General features: G+C 32.6%; 1 protein-coding gene across 3 annotated transcripts in view; it reads right to left on the bottom strand.

Moving 5' to 3' along the window:
• LOC145255691 (tryptophan--tRNA ligase, mitochondrial-like) overlaps window positions 1-16,666 on the bottom strand; it is a 63,355-nt gene that overhangs the window by 40,652 nt on the left and 6,037 nt on the right. For all 3 annotated transcript variants that reach the window (XM_080114257.1, XM_080114260.1, XM_080114259.1), the window contains 3 exons: window positions 12,371-12,567; window positions 6,955-7,036; window positions 272-352 (listed from right to left, as the gene is read on the bottom strand). In XM_080114257.1, the coding sequence (XP_079970383.1) occupies window positions 272-352; window positions 6,955-7,036; window positions 12,371-12,567 (360 nt within the window). The remainder of the gene's footprint in view (window positions 1-271; window positions 353-6,954; window positions 7,037-12,370; window positions 12,568-16,666) is intronic.

The following is a 16,666-nucleotide window of genomic DNA, read 5'->3' as shown; positions in this document are numbered from 1 at the left end:
CCCATTCTTTTAAAGATTTCACAAGATAGACTCCAAAAATGTCCGTGTAAATCCATTCTTTTACCATTATTTCCTAATTCTTTCAGTTTATTCTTAAAATTTTCTACACTACTTTTAACCTAATTTGACGATTTGTTCCAAAAATTTATTTATTAGAAAAAAAAGATTCTGTGGTAGATTAAATTTTTAGAGATCCTCCTTACCAATAAATTTCACACCAGAGAAGTATTAAGAACTGAATTTATACTTTTCATAATGCAAATGTTTTTACCTTCCAATGCGGGAGATGTTTTAACCGCGGAAGTGAACAGAGGCATCCTAAGATCCAGGCCAATTCTGAATGTTGTGGGATCTGAAAAAAAAATGAAGCATTAAAGTTTACGTAGATGATGCAGTTGGATAGACATCAAATCAGGTGAAGATTTAAAGTTAAAGTCTAGACATTTTTTTTTTTAGTTGATTCACCACTTCTGAGGTGAGGATTCAGCGTTAAGTGTAAAAAATTTCTACAGGAGTCAGAGCCAGATTTTTCTTAAAGCAAACTTAAGAGTTTGGATATTTTCATCACTGCATCAAACCAAAATCAAAAAGGAAAATACTGAGTGTTCAATTTGAACAGCAATGGTCACTGCTTGCAAAACATCAATAAAACGGGATTTTTCAGAAGGATGGGGGGGGGGTCATTCAAAAAACAGTCATGGAATCCTATAGACCCACAAAATCATTAAATCCCTATAAACCCATAAAGTCATTAAATCCCTATAAACCCATAAAACCAAATTAAATCCTTATAAACCCATAAAATCATTAAATGTGTGGGGACTTTCATTAACGACAATATTGCAAAAAAAAAAAAAAAAAATGAACCTCAAAATTATTCCCAAACACAAAGAAATATCATTAGCCGACCCTAAAATGTGTGCGAAAATTGTGGGAGAAACTAAAGCCAGGGAGTGAAAACGAATGTATACAATATCCTGAACATATAGAAGAAAACACCCGTGGGGAATCAGTTGAGAGCGAAATGCCAACCGAGCCGCTGCGTAGATCTGGCAGAATACTGAAATTTCCTGAGAAATACAAGGGCTTCATTACTAAGTAAGGCACGAAAAAAAAAGTTTAAATTATAGGCAAAAAAAAAAAAAAAAAAAAGTTAGAGAAAAAAAATAATGAAAAAAAAAAAAAAAATAAATAAAATAATAACGAAAAAAAACTTGAAGGGGAAAGTGTAATATCTCTAACCTCTCATCCCTTGAATGAACTCTTTCGTTAACTATAAATGCTGCGTAATTAACGCTGTTTGTGACTTGCTCTCTTTTGTGAATAAAACCTTTACAAAAGGTATTCGGCTCTTCGTTTTTCACTACAAATCCTTATAAACCCATAAAATCATATTAAATCCCTATAAACTCATCAAATCATTAAATCCTTATAAACCCATAAAATCATATTAAATCCCTATAAACTCATCAAATCATTAAATCCCTATAAACCCATAATACTCCTATAAATAGTATTAAATCATACATCAAAAAATGACAGGAAATTAATTTTGCATATTTTGTTTCTATAAAAAATGGTATGATGAATATCATAACAAACGATTTATTTTTTATTTTGAAACATAAAATGGTAATTGTATGCTTAATTAGTTATAGTCAATTAGCATACTTCCTAATTTCCGGCATAGTAGTACTGGACAAGATAAATCAGTTCCCTCCCTTTCGTCTCTCATGCCTGTATCTCCCCAGTGCATGTACCCTTTTTTTATTATGTTTTTCTGATCTTTCTTTTTATGATTTAATAATCATTGAAAGTTTTTTTCGATCTTATTTTAATTAAAGTTATTGAAATTAGTTGGTTTTTTTAAAAGAATTATTGAAAAAACTTTAAAATCTTTTTATACTATTTTTAGAATATTATGTATTGAATTTTTTAAAAATATATTTTTATGTTTTAAATTTTTTTTATCTTGATTTAAATAATTGTATTTTTATACTTTCATAAGCATATATTTATATAAATTCAAATAAAAAACTTTTATTTTTAAAATTTAAAAAAAAAAAGCATTTTTATATTTTCATAAACCTATTTCTTATAAAGTTTCAAATGAAAAAAAAACTTTCATTTTTTTAATCTCTGTGTTATTTTTATTTGTATAATTTTATTAATTTTTACTAGCAGGACCCGTGGAAATTCCATGGTAGTAAAAATCTTTTAAAACACATCAATAAGAAATTCCTTATTCTTATATTACAAAAATGAACGTATGGAAGCAAGTAGAACAAATAAAGAACTTTAGTTAAAAAATTGTCAGGAAGTGCTGGTGATGATTGAGGCGGTGAAAGGGACGTCGATCAGCTGCTTGGAGTGAGAATAGTGGTCAGTCAGCAGGTTCTGGGGAGTCAGACTGTGAATTTAAAAAAAACTGTGTGACATTGTTGACATCGATTTTGTGAAAGTTCTGATGACCCCAAGTTGTTTAATATTTCAGGACATCTTGGATTACATGTATAGGTAAGGAATAGGTCTGGCTTTCCATATTTACAGAAAACTGCCATTGCATCTTGATACAGTTGTTGAAGATTCCTAGGACTTCCTGTAAATGAAGATAGTAGAATAACTGGTACACCAGAATCGCCATCTTCATTCCTTGCTAAATGATCCATTAAGCCAGAATACTGAGCAGCTCTTGGTTGACTTTGATAGCTTTTAATGATTGTATACTTTTCAATGATGTCCTTTTATTATATTTTATTTCAATAAATAGCTTCACAGTAGAAATACTGAAGAACAATAAAAATGAAGGAACTGATTTGCCTTGTCACAGTGCCGGTAGCAGCCATGCCAGAAGTTAGGAAGTACATTAGCTGACTATAACCGCTTAACCTAATTTCCAAAAACACAGTAGGAATTTGGCCAAATTTTACTTAAAAAATCAAGTAAAGAATTTAAAGAAAACATATATTCCAACTTGGTTGATCTTTTGGCAAAGTTCTAATATGGTTAAGTAAGTTTTTACTTAAAAAAATTAAATCAGTGAAATAAAGGTTTTGAAAATTTTTTTCATGTAATTATCATGTCTAAAAAGTTCTTTAGAAATCCATAACAAAAGGTACACCAATATGGTCTCTGAAATAGATGGACATTATACCGGTTGTGATGGGAGCAACTGGCCTAGTGAAAAAGAACCTTAAGAAATACTTGGAAGCAATCCCTGGAAAACCAAGAAATACAGATAGCAGCCATAAAGGGGACAACAGGCCTTGGATATAAATGTAAATCGTAATGAAATCAAGTGTTAGCTCCAAGAGGAGTTAGCTCCCTTGATCTCTTAAAAATTTTAGTTAGCTCCCTTGATCTCGTAAAAAATTACTCAAGTAAAATAAAAAAAACAAAAAAAAAAGAATTTACTGAAAAATAAATCCATTCATTCTCGCCAAATTAACTGTTTCATTGACAGTTGTAGCAGCAGTTGTAAACAAGATGGTGATTTTTATTATTTAAATTTGTGAACGAATTTGAAAAATTGAAAATATGAATATCAAAAATGTTATTTTTTATTTATTTATTTTTTTACACTGAAACAATTTATTTCAGTCAAATTTGTCATATCTACTCTTTTTGGGAGTTCCACATAATCCTTATAAAAAATTATTGTTTGGAAATGATTCATTAGCTTTTTTTTTTTAACAAGACAAAAGAATCACTACTTGTCGAGGCCCAAAGGCAACTTAAGGATAAGGGTTAATGAGTGTATGGTGATGGAAATTGGGTAGAAATTGACTATTTAAGAGCATGGCTCAACAAGAATTTGTTTACATTAGACTTGAAGCCAACCATATTGTAGTCAGCTGGAAAGCAGGCTAGCAGAATAGAGTTTCACAGGAAGACAGTTCTAGAAAATAAGCTTTGTTCATGGATTTAGATACAGTTGGGTAAATTGTTAATAGCAGTTGCTACTAGAGGGGTGCTATTTGTGATAGTTTTGTAAGAAGGAGAGCACTTACCATGAAAATAACGATAGAGCAGAACCAGGCTCGCAATGTCTTTGCTGTGGGAAAGAGGTTGAACAGAAGAGAAAAGGGGATCATCTATCAGATTTTGAAGCCGATTTTCAACTCTGTCAAGGCAGGATAAATGCTCTGAGCAGCTCCTTCCCAGATATAGCAATGGTACTCCACTTTAGGATGTATTTAGCTATTATACAGGTAGAGGATTGCGTCAGGGATGAGATACCTTTTTGAGAGGTAGAATGATGCAACCATTCTTCCAATGATCCTGGAAACTCATTTGATGTAAATCTTCCAATTCAGGTCAGGTGTAAAGGTCAGTCTCAGAAGACTGTCAAAGCAGAGTGCTTCTTTTAGATGAGAGCCATTCATATCAATTGGGGTCAAGTGGCGATCAGAGTGTTGATGGTGAAAAGATAGAATCTTGGTTTTGGATGCGTGAAAATTAACCAGCCACCTTTTGCCCCATTGTACCACATGCTCAAGATCAGAGGAGAAAAACTTAGAGAGATTTTGGTTGTTGCTTGCTTTTGAAGTGTTGCTATAGATGATAGTGTCATCTGCGTATATGCTGATGAATGAACCTAGAATGTGATTTGTGAAATCTAACTCCTATAAATTTAGATTTTTTGTGTATTGATTTACATATTAAAAACGTTTTTCTATTTATTTAAAAAAAGATACAACTTTGTTGTATATGGGTCGTGGAATTGCATTCATCTGCAAAAGATCTAGCTAATTTGCATATTCTTTTAAACATTCATTTTAATTAATTCCTTATTAGTTTTTTCGGTTTTCTTATCAGATGATCATCTTTCGTTAACTATTGCATGTAATTATATTCATGCAGATATTCTACATGATTTATACTTGTATAAAAAAGGTTATAGTAAACACAAACCTCTTTCTATATATATATTTGTTTAAAAAATTTTGCCTACCAAACTCCTCTGTCAGTTTTTGGTCTGCAGAAATAAAACTTAGTATATAGGGTATTCGAACCCATGTGAAACTTTATACTTGGGGTTTAGCCGGGGAAAATCGGTGCAAAAGTGTGAAACTTATAAAAATGGAATTTGCCAGGTGAAGGTTGAACGACGTCATTACGAATATTCATGCGTAACCTAATAGTTATTTTAAGTTCATGTTTTAATTTTTAGCTTTGCAGCAAACATGTCTTCATAGCTCAGGCATTAATGTCAAAGGAAAAAGCAAATCATAAGCTAAACATTTTGGTTTCGATTCTTGGTGGTGGCGCACAAGTCATTTTTTTTTTAAACTTTAAAATCATTACTATATTGGGTCAAATATAATAATACAAAATCTACATTAATCAAAATATCATATTTAAGCATATTTTACAACCTGACAATGCCAGGTGGCCTGCAGTTATTAATAAAAATAAGGAAGAGAGTTGAGCCTAGAATGAATCTTTGTGGCACATCAATATTGATACTTTCAGTTTCAAACTTCCGCTTATTGACGACTTCCTGTATAAACCTATCGGAGAGACAGGATTCAATGGTTGAGAAGACATTTCCAGATATCTCATAGCTAGAAATTTTGTGAAGTAGACCTTTATGCCAAACCCTATCAAATGTCTTTGATATGTCAAGAGCTATTGAGAGGAAACCCCCATCGATAGATTCACTAATTCCATGCAAGATTACAGTTAGTAAATCAGCTGTAAATCTTGCAGGATGGAAACCATATTGCTTGTCACCGAGTACATTGTTTTTGCTGAGGTGATTGACAATTTCCCTGTCTACCATGGATTCAAGCAACTTATGACACACAGAAAACTAATTGGTCTGCACTGAGATGTAGAAGATATTTTTAAATATTGGACAAACTAATTACATTTTCCAAGGTGTTAGGAAGCATTTAACCTTTAGGCATCGATTGAACAGCTTTGCAAGAATGGGTACTAATTTTGGTTGCAGCTTCTTAGTAATATGACTGAAATCTTGTTAAGATCAGTTGCTTTGCTGGCATTGAGGTTCTTGATGAGTGTGGCAACATCACGAACAGATATGCAAATGTCGTTCAGATTACAATCGGTCTGGGGAGGAAATTCGGAAGGTAGTTGGCGCTGATGACATAGGGTTGAGTTTGATGCAAAGTTCTTGACAAAGAGTTTGGCTTTGTGAGATGCTGACAAAATCACCTCATCCATGTTGATAATGGTCAAGATAAAGGACAGGCATCAGTTCAAGACCATTGTTATTCACCAAAACTCATGGGAATCAAATCTGTGTTCTTCCACTCTAGACTTGATGGATTAAGCATATGACTCTCTTGCATTTTCTATAATTCTTTTGCAGTGATTGCTGGCAGTTCTAAAGGCAACTTTAGTTTCAAAACATCTATATGTTTAAAGCAATTGAAGTATTGTTTTCTATGAGCAATGGTGTCAGTACATTCAAGGGTGTACAAATGCTGGCTGTTCAGTTTCGGTTGGAATTTCTTAGAGGGTATATAGTTGACTATGCCGATGGTTAATTAATCAGTAAAATGGGATGCTATAGTGGATGTATTCGTTTTAAACATGGAGTATAGGGGTAGTTCTGATATAAATTGAGTATCGATATAGTATTCGATGGAGAGATTAGGGTTTTGTCATACTTTGTTTTTATTCTTATTGAGAAGATCCTAGTGGAGACAGAACTGAAGCTGAGCATAGTTCAGGGTATTTTGTTTTTAGAAGACTCACAAATTGTCGATCAGCATCAAGCACCAGAGTAGGTTAATTAACAATCTGTGTTAGGTTATAAGCAAGGGAAAAATCATGAGAAATCTACTCTTTATCGTTGGTTTTGTTAAAGTGGACTAGCCATTCAATATTGTGAACATTGAAATCTCCAGACGTGAATGTTGGCCGAGAGATGAGCAGACAAGGTATGGTCAATTTGTTAAAGAAGAAACATGTGAGTTCACTTACTTGTGATTGTTGAAATAATATACACTTTTCAGGGTTTATTCCACATGCTAATAAACATGCAGTCATATCAAGCAAATTGGTCCTAAAAAAGATAAAGAAAACCACTATATATATATATATATATTCAAGCATGTGTGATTAAACAAGACTGAGTTCTTTTTTCCGAATTTGTTGGATAACTTTTCAATTTGCCGAGCGGCCTTTTTATTTCATATGGCATGTTGTACAGGGTTCTACATTGTGAGTAAAATAGTCGCATTTGCAAGTGATTTTTCAAAGTGGAGGCTAGAAATAACGCTTATTTTTTGATGATTGCATTTCTTTCACTGACACTCTTGCAAAGCTCACTACGGAGTAAAAAAAATATTTTTCAACTTTTTTTTTTTTAATAATAGGAACAAAGATAAATTATTTAAACAATAAAAGATTTAACAAAACAGTATACTTTTTTTTTTTTAACAAAGGCTGTTTTAAAAAAACAACTGAAGAAATTTGAATATTTATACGTTCAAGTATCAACATAAAATTTGGTGTATATTTAGAATTACACTTGTTAAGAAAAAATACAAAACAAATTTTATGATGTACATACTCGTCATAGAATGAAGATGTCATATTCTAAAAATCATGTGGGTTTTGCTAGTAACTTTTTTATTTGGCTAGTAAACGAAAATATTTAGTTGTCCAAGGTCAATTAAAGATAAATTTGTCCGTAGAGCCCTGTTGTATATTATGTCCAACATTACTAAAATTCGATACCTTAACAATTGTACACGACGACTAAAACTACTAATAAAAAAATTACAGCCCTTTATAAACCGGATCTCATATAATATCGAGACAAATATACTAACTATATTCAATAACTAACAAAAAATCTAAATAAATCTATAATATAAAGCTGAATGTGTGTGTGTGTCTGGTCACGAATAGGCTCCTATATGGTTGACTATTTTAAAAAACTGATTACATATAATGATAGAAGATGTATTGAGACACAGGAATGGGTATGTTTGATCTGGTAGAACAGTGGTTCATTAAAATTGTGGGGTCTACCTCCGCACCTGGTCCACAAAGTATGGAAATAAAAAATTAAAAAAACGTTTACAAGTGTTTTTTATATAGATGTACTTTGATAAGTATGTTTTAACTTAAATAGGGATGGTATAATAAAATTGTGGGGTCTGCGTTCGCGCCTGGCCTCCACAGAATAGAAATAGGCACAAACTTTAATAAAGACTTTTCATATCTATCTGCGTAAGTATACTTTGATAATTATGTTTCAGTTTGAAGAAATATGGTATAATAAAATTATGGGGTGTTCGTTTGCATCTGACCTCCATAGAATGAAAATATGTCACAAAGTTTAACAAGGTTTTTTAATATAGATCCACAGAATATTGTGAAGTGTTTCAATGTGAATAGGTATGGTATAATAAATTATGGGGTTTATCTATTTTATTTTTACTTTCATCATATTTTGCTTTGGTTTTGGTACCCCAAAATTTAACCCCAAATTTACAACCCTTCCTTTTCATAACCTATTATACTTTCATAAATCAGAGTCTTCTGTAGGCTGTTTTTGAACCCAGTCAATGACGGGTACTTTTGCTAGTAAAATATAAAATAAGAAAATCCAAATTAAAAATAAAATAATTCGCCCCTACTCATCCTGCACCCACCTTTATAACAAAAAAAAAAAAAAAAAAAAAAAATAGAACTATAAATACACCAAGCCTCAATAAAGAAAAAGAAAACGACAACAACAATCTCTCTGGATGATGATCGGATGCACAGATTGAAAGTGCTTGAGAAGAATATGGTCGAACAACAACTACTGGACGTCATAATATACAACATGCCAGCCGAAATAAAAAAGACTGCTCGGCGAATTGAAAAGTTATCTAACATCTTGGAAAATATATATATATATATATATATATATATTGCCAGCCTTAATTGGTGCAATTTTTAGATAATTGTAAACCATTATTAGAAAATATTTATAAAATTGTGTATAGGATTGACTGCATATTATTTTACTACATTTGTTCTTTGAGACTAGAATGTTTACATGGCATTGATAGACACTTAACTTCTTTCAATTCTTCTATTAATTGCTGGTGGCCTTGAGGTAAAATGCTAAAGTGGTTTTGTAACTGGGTTTGAGTTTCCTAACCAGCAGTAATCATGATTGGACTTCTGGTTAGTTGCTTGTCATAGCTCTTGTGTTCTTAGGTAAGCTTTGTATCAAAATGTCTCAGATATGTATTGATAATCAGAAAACTCCAATAAATGAAGGAACACCTTATACAGCCTAACATTGCAAGTGCATTTGAGAAGTTTTATTATTACACAAGCAGAAAGACCCAACATATACAATCAACAGTACGTTCTTTGATATGACAGGGGCACGTTTGAAATGAATGTTTCTTTTAAGAGCACAACTGAACCATGATGCTTGAATTTTGCATTTTAAACTTTAATTCAAGCCATTATATATAAAAAATTTTTTATAAAATCAACAGTAAGTTCTTCACAGTGCAATGTAGACTACCATGTATTGAGGAATAAGTCACTGTGGGGAAGCATGTGAACCTTCCTCTCAGTGCACCATGATGGGTCCCCAACTAGAGCAGGCAATCAATTGATTTGATTGAAAAATGGGTGATTTTATCGATTTCGATGACAATAAAAATATGGAAGTGTGGAACATTTATTGATCCTCATTCATCGGGTCTCTCTGCTAGTTAATAATAGAATACAATGGGTGGCATGCAAATCCTGTCTGTTTTATTTATTTTTAGAATGTTGCCAATCTGCACTTATCCAAATTAATTGTTAATAGAAATAATCCCATTTTTAAAATTACTTTTATCTTAGTGATCCTGAACCTCAAATTTTTAGATTTTTAATTTTTTTTTTTATTTTCAGTATATAAAAATAAAATTCTCACACCGATGTTTACACACTTATACATGCAAGGAAAATATTACATTTGAAGTTTTTTATCACTAAAATCAAATTAAATATTTTTTTTGCACTTATATTTGTTTTTTGTTAAAATATTGATTGAAAAATACTTAATTCAATTATAATATCTTTAGTTCATGAAATTAATTTTTTTTTCAAATTATAGATTTCATTGACGCAGACTTTATGAGCTTTTCTGTAATGTTCCTGAAATATTTAAAACAAAAATTTTTAATTGTTAACATCTATGATGTTTTATTTTCATAAAAAAAAGTAAAAATAAATACTTGCATTTTTTTGTACTTAAAACTATAACTTTAGTAAAGACATTTTTTGTTTATACAAAATAATACATTTTCATTAAGATTAAAAAAAAAGATAATAGTACATTATATTCTGTGATAGTTAATACTGAAAATTTCATTAAAATTGGCTGACTTGGTGAATTTTTAAGTGAAGGGGGCCAAAATGTTTATACATTTTGGGGATCGGCCATTCATTTTGCACGAATCTAGGATTCTTGTTAAATCAATAAAGTTGAACAACGTTAAACTTCATTTATTGCAGACTATTATCCTCATCTTTTTTAGTTGATGTTTCAGCCAACTATTCCTCTGGCCTTCGTCAGGTGGTAACCACAATGGGATAGGAACTCCGAATCTCCCAACTGCATTCTCAGCAATTACTGTCTTCCATAGTTGTTCTTCATCTCACTCCATTTTGGCCAAGTAAGCCTCTGGCCGGCTTTGGCTAGGATTGAAACTGCTATCAATGAAACCGCAGACAATGCTCACCTGGAAGCATAGAGATTCAACATCTCTTGCTTGTGGTGCAGTGGATAAAGACATTGAATCTCTATGGTTCTAGGTGAGCATTGTCTGAAGATAGTGGTTTCAATCCTACCCAAAGCCAGCCAGAGACTTAGTTGGCCAAAACATAGTGAAACAATTGATTTGAGAATGCAGTCAGGAGATTCGGAGTTCCTATCCCGTCGCAGTTAACACCTGACGAATGCCAGAGGAATAGTTGACTGAAACGTGAAACGGGAGACTAGATAGCGTTCGAGATCTTGTGGGAGACTAGATAGCGTTCGAGATCTTGTGGGAGACTAGATAGCGTTCGAGATCTTGTGGGAGACTAGATAGCGTTCGAGATCTTGTGGGAGACTAGATAGCGTTCGAGATCTTGTGGGAGACTAGATAGCGTTCGAGATCTTGTGGGAGACTAGATAGCGTTCGAGATCTTGTGGGAGACTAGATAGCGTTCGATATCTTGTGGGAGACTAGATAGCGTTCGATATCTTGTGGGAGACTAGATAGCGTTCGATATCTTGTGGGAGACTAGATAGCGTTCGATATCTTGTGAGGGACTAGATAGCGTTCGATATCTTGTGAGGGACTAGATAACGTTCGATATCTTGTGAGGGACTAGATAACGTTCGATATCTTGTGAGGGACTAGATAACGTTCGATATCTTGTGAGGGACTAGATAACGTTCAAGATTTTGTGACAGGCTAGATAACGTTTGAGATCTCATGAGTGACATCATGGTTGTAACGACAAGGAAATAAATGTTGTACAAAACAAAAAGCGAGTTGGAATTATTTCCTATTCTTTGGCTTAATCTCCATTTGCGATTGAAATTGGGCACAACGTGTATTGGTCCACAGACATGAGTAAAAAAAAACAAACAGACAAACTTGTTTTATAGACATTTACAGATACATTTTGAATTTTGAGATAGTGTTTGAGGACCAACTGTATTTATACATGATGCCATAACGATTAAGACATTAATGTTTTTTTTTTTTGCTCTTATCCTTATCTTGTTAGGTGGAGCTGGCTTCTTGGTTGGTATTAATAAAAACTACTGTGTATACGCAATAATTTATAATACTTTTCTTATAATTATTTCTAGGAAATATTAAATTTACAAGTGGTCCTGAATTACATGAATATACCAGTCATGGGAAATGATAGCATTAGTTTGTTTTTTTTGCAAAGAGGTGTTGCTCTCCTCCCACATACAACACTTGGTATTTATCCATCTGGCACTAACCAGGCCCAACATTGCTTAACTTTGGTGAACTAATAATAACTGGTATGCCAACATGATTATGTTGCTTTTGAATTTTGATAAGTGGTGACTTATTAGTTAAAACAATAAAATATGTAGAGACTTGTTTTGGTTGTGACATGGCTTCAACATGTCACAACGGTTCACGTTTTGTTAAGACAAAACTGATAGTTGTCAGTTGAAGCTGCGAATTGGAAAGGCAAACTCATAGCAAACTATTATCAGTTTAGTTGCCACCAATTGTTGCTACCTAACACGAGCATCTATTATTGTACCTATCGGAATAAAGCTATTCTTTATTATATCTGTGTATTGTTTCTCAAAGAGGGTTTAAATTATTTAATTTTTTAAAACAGAAAATCTTACCGGAGTTGATCAGACGATCGAACGGGTACAGTAATAGAATGGAGGTCCACCAGGCTGAATATAACTGAGGAATATTTCTCTTGGAGATTCACCCATAGTTTGATGGCGCCAAGATAGTTACCTAAGTGAGGGCAGTTCGAAGTCGGTTGAATACCAGAAAAACATATGGAATCAGTTGTAGCAGGAGATTCGGAAACCTAAAAATAAAAAAAAATTATATCTACTTTTAATAATATAAGCAGCATTTCCTTTGCTTGTTTGAATGTTTTTCTGTATGTTTGAATGTTTGCCTGTATGTTTGAATGTTTGCCTGTATGTTTGAATGTTTGCCTGTATGTTTGAATGTTTGTTTGTATGTTTGAATGTTTGCCTGTATGTTTGAATGTTTGCCTGTATGTTTGTATGTTTGAATGTTTGTGTGCTTGATTGTTTGAATGTTTGTTTGTATGTTTTAATGTTTGTTTGAATGTTTGTTTGTATGTTTGAATGTTTGTTTGTATGTTTGAATGTTTGTTTGTATGTTTGAATGTTTGTGTGCTTGATTGTTTGAATGTTTTTCTGTATGTTTGAATGTTTGCCTGTATGTTTGAATGTTTGCCTGTATGTTTGAATGTTTGTGTGCTTGATTGTTTGAATGTTTGATTGTATGTTTGTCTCTCTGTATGCTTGTCTGTTTGTATGTTTGAATTTTTTGATGAACGAATATTTCCACTTAATTTTATATAAGTTCACATATTTTTATTGTGTACTTTTAAGTTTGAAGTTGTACAATGTATAAATAACTGTAACATTTAACAGATGCTGTGGCGATAACACATTAACTCACTTGAGCCATTGCTTGTTGTCTACGTCATGACATAGAAAATGGACGGTGTTAGTCAATTTGGCAACTGTGCAATTACATCCCACAATTTCTTGTTAGTTTCATCTCAATATTGTCTTTAAATTTAAATAAGAATATTTGTAACCTGTTTTTCTTCTTTGAAATGAATGTATATTAACAGACACTTTTTCACAAAAATAATAAACATTGAATGTAACAATGTTTTTCAGAGAAATAATGAATTTCAGATTGATTAAAGGAACATAATTGGGCATTTTAAAACAAACCGAGCATGCAAAGTCCCTCTTCAAATCAAAAATTTACTTCCACCGTGACTAATGTTAGTGCAAAATTTTTAAAAATTCAAGTGAGAAAAGTACAGACAAATGAACGAATGAAGGATTTGTGAAAATTAAAAAAAAAAAAAAAAAAAAAAAATCCAAGGCGTGGTTAATGAAAAAAGTTTGAATTGACAAACAAGAATGAATTATTAGGTTCAATCCTTGTCGGGGGGGGGGGGACCAAAAAAATATTTGCAAATAAAATATCTGAATGAACATATTTATTTGAAAAAAAAAAAAAAAAAAAAAAAAAAAACTCAGTTTATAAATATTCTTATTTATTATATTTAAAGACAATATTAAAATTAAACAAACAAAAAATCGATGAATTGTCTAACATTGCTTATTTCCTATGACGTGATGACTGTAAGAGAGGTTGCAGAGAAGAAGAAACGATGGGACCAATCAAATTACAAATACACTTCCTCATCTTATCAAAGGGAACAATCAAATCTGTTGTTTTTTTATTATTACATTTATTCAGTAGTTTACAAGTTTCTCACTGCAGTAAGGTGTGACACAAACTATTTAATATAAAATAAAACTAGTTCCTTCCAGGTGCTACTTTAATTAGATAGGAGTGCTGTAAGCGATAAACATTTACCCCCAAACCTAAGACCGAGCTGAAGAAATAAAAATCCTACCTCTTCGCAATAGAGGTTCCCAGGAAAGCTTTCTACTCCAATAGCTTATTTCTTTGATACTTATTCAGAATAGGGATTATGCTGAAATAACAGCATTATTTTTTAGTAACCCGTTCTTAACATTAGAAGGGAAAGCTTTAAAAAAAAACAAAAAAAAACAAAACTATTCTGTACTTTCACATTACAATTTAATAAACAAATGATACTGTAAAAATTGAGTTTAAGTTGAAAATCCTATTTAAAAATAGCACGATCTGTATCCTGCATAAGTACCAGTAATCTTATAAAAAAAAATACAAAACTAATTGACAACATACTAACATTTTACATTCGTCTTGTTCTATTTACTGCCAACCACTCGACCCCATCCTCTCACCTACAGCCTTTTTATAATGTTTTTTAGGGCAGCTAATTCATTGATATACGGCACAATCATGTTGATACACTGGTTCTCGCCAGATCATCAAAGTTAAGCAACGATGAGCCTGGCCATTTGGGAAGGGTAGGTGCTCTATGTACCAGGCAGAGTCATAAAAATTCCCAGGTTGGTATCTGAGGGCACATTTGCTTCACGGGAGAGGGGGGGGGGAGCACCTCAAAAACAAGACGGAAAGCAACGGGAAACTACCATCTTTACTTATCTTCCTGAGATTACCATGGCTCGACAATTTAGAGAGCCGTGGTCGCCGACACTGTTAAAAACAGCAGAGCCGATGATGATGAATTCATTGGCATGAAGATCAATGCATATCAAACTACAGTACCCTTTCCTCGAACAGCTTGCCTTTAGAATTCCCTCCTTGCTCCGTTTCCTCAACTATATAAACATGCAGAAATATAAATGTAATGTGAACAAACATCTTGCTGTGCAACTATGCCTCTATAAATCTCGCCCCAAAATTCACAGCAGCCACTTACGTTTTAGTGGCAATGTAATTATAAAAAAAAACATGGCATTGTGACACAAGTAAGGGCTGCATACCTTCGGCTGGTTTTAACTATGCAAAGATGTGACACAATGTCGGAAAGAAATATAAAAAGCCAGCACACTGAGAGGTGTGTGTACTCTAGCCTACAAAAATAAAAATGCTTGGTATTTTTTTTACTTTAATGACAACTCAGTAATCGCTGTTAAAGTGACAATTTTTTAAAAGGTTTTCAGGCATGCTGAAAACGAATATCACACTTAAATTTGAGGCAGACAAGTAGTTTTCTGGATATTAAAGCATTTATTATCTAATATAATCCCTTGTTTTCACTGATAATCATGCTTTTTCTCCACTGAATAAGTACTAATGAGCATGCATGTTACAAAACACCTCCTCCTCCCCATGTTAAGAATGGTGACGGTCACTGAAATTCATTAAATAATATATTGGAAAAAATGTGTTAATATCCAAAAAAACTACTTGTCTTTCTTAAATTTAAATGTGATATTCGTTTTCAGCAGATTTAAAAATTTTTACAAGCCGTCAATTTAAAGGTGGGTGTTGAGTTGCCGTTAAAATAAAAAATTACCAAACGCTTGAATAGCATTGTCAGTATTTTCCAATAGGGGCATCTCAGGCGATTAGCAATAAACTAACCACTTCTCAAAAAGAGAAAGTAAGGTTTAAGAGGATGGACATCATAGGACTACACAGAATCATACTCCAGACTGAATGTCGAGGACGTATTCTAGACTGGTATGACAACTGCAAAACCAACAGTGAAATTTATAAAAGTGAAATTGTGTGTGTGTGTATACATTTCCCTACGAAACTACTCTGTCAATTTTCAGTATAAAGACTCGAGATATGATATAAGGGGTATTGAGATTTGAGAAAATCTGTTTAATCGGATTTTGGCCAGAAATTTGGCTGTCAAGGGGTCAAAGTTCAAAGATTTGACCTTTGAAAAACTACAAAACTCCTCTGCCAATTTTGGGTTTATACACTTGAAATTTTAAATGTAGGCTACTTGGACATGGATCAAACTTTTTAATTTGAGTCCAAAACAATAAATGTTAAGGAGGTCAAAATTGTGGTCAACTTTTTAAAAATTTGACCTCTGTGGTCTCTACCAAATTACTCAGCCAATTTTGGGTCTAAACATTTGAAATTTTACATAAAGGGAATTCAGACATGCAGCAAGCTTTTTAATTAGTTTTTTGGCGAAAATTTTGCTGCCAAGAGGTCAAAATTGAAAGAGTTGACCTTTGCAAACTCTACCAAACTACTCCGCCAATTTTGGGTCCAAACACTTTAAATTTTAGATGTAGGTTACATGGACATGAGTTAAACTTATATATATATATATATATATATATATATATATATATACTAGCAAAAGTACCCATCATTGACTGGGTTCAAAAACAGCCTACAGAAAATGAACCCTGATTTATGAAAGTATGATAGGTTATGAAAAGGAAGGGTTGTAAAGAGATAGCTTCGAATTTGGGGGTATCAAAACCAAAGCAAAATATGGTGAAAGTAAAAATAAAATA

This window comes from Euprymna scolopes, chromosome 31 (assembly GCF_053919585.1).
Source record: "Euprymna scolopes isolate OS-2025 chromosome 31, ASM5391958v1, whole genome shotgun sequence".
Taxonomy (NCBI): Eukaryota; Metazoa; Mollusca; class Cephalopoda; order Sepiida; family Sepiolidae; genus Euprymna; species Euprymna scolopes.
The sequence above is the reverse complement of the archived record's forward strand: the minus strand, read 5'-3'. Positions and strand labels throughout refer to the sequence as shown.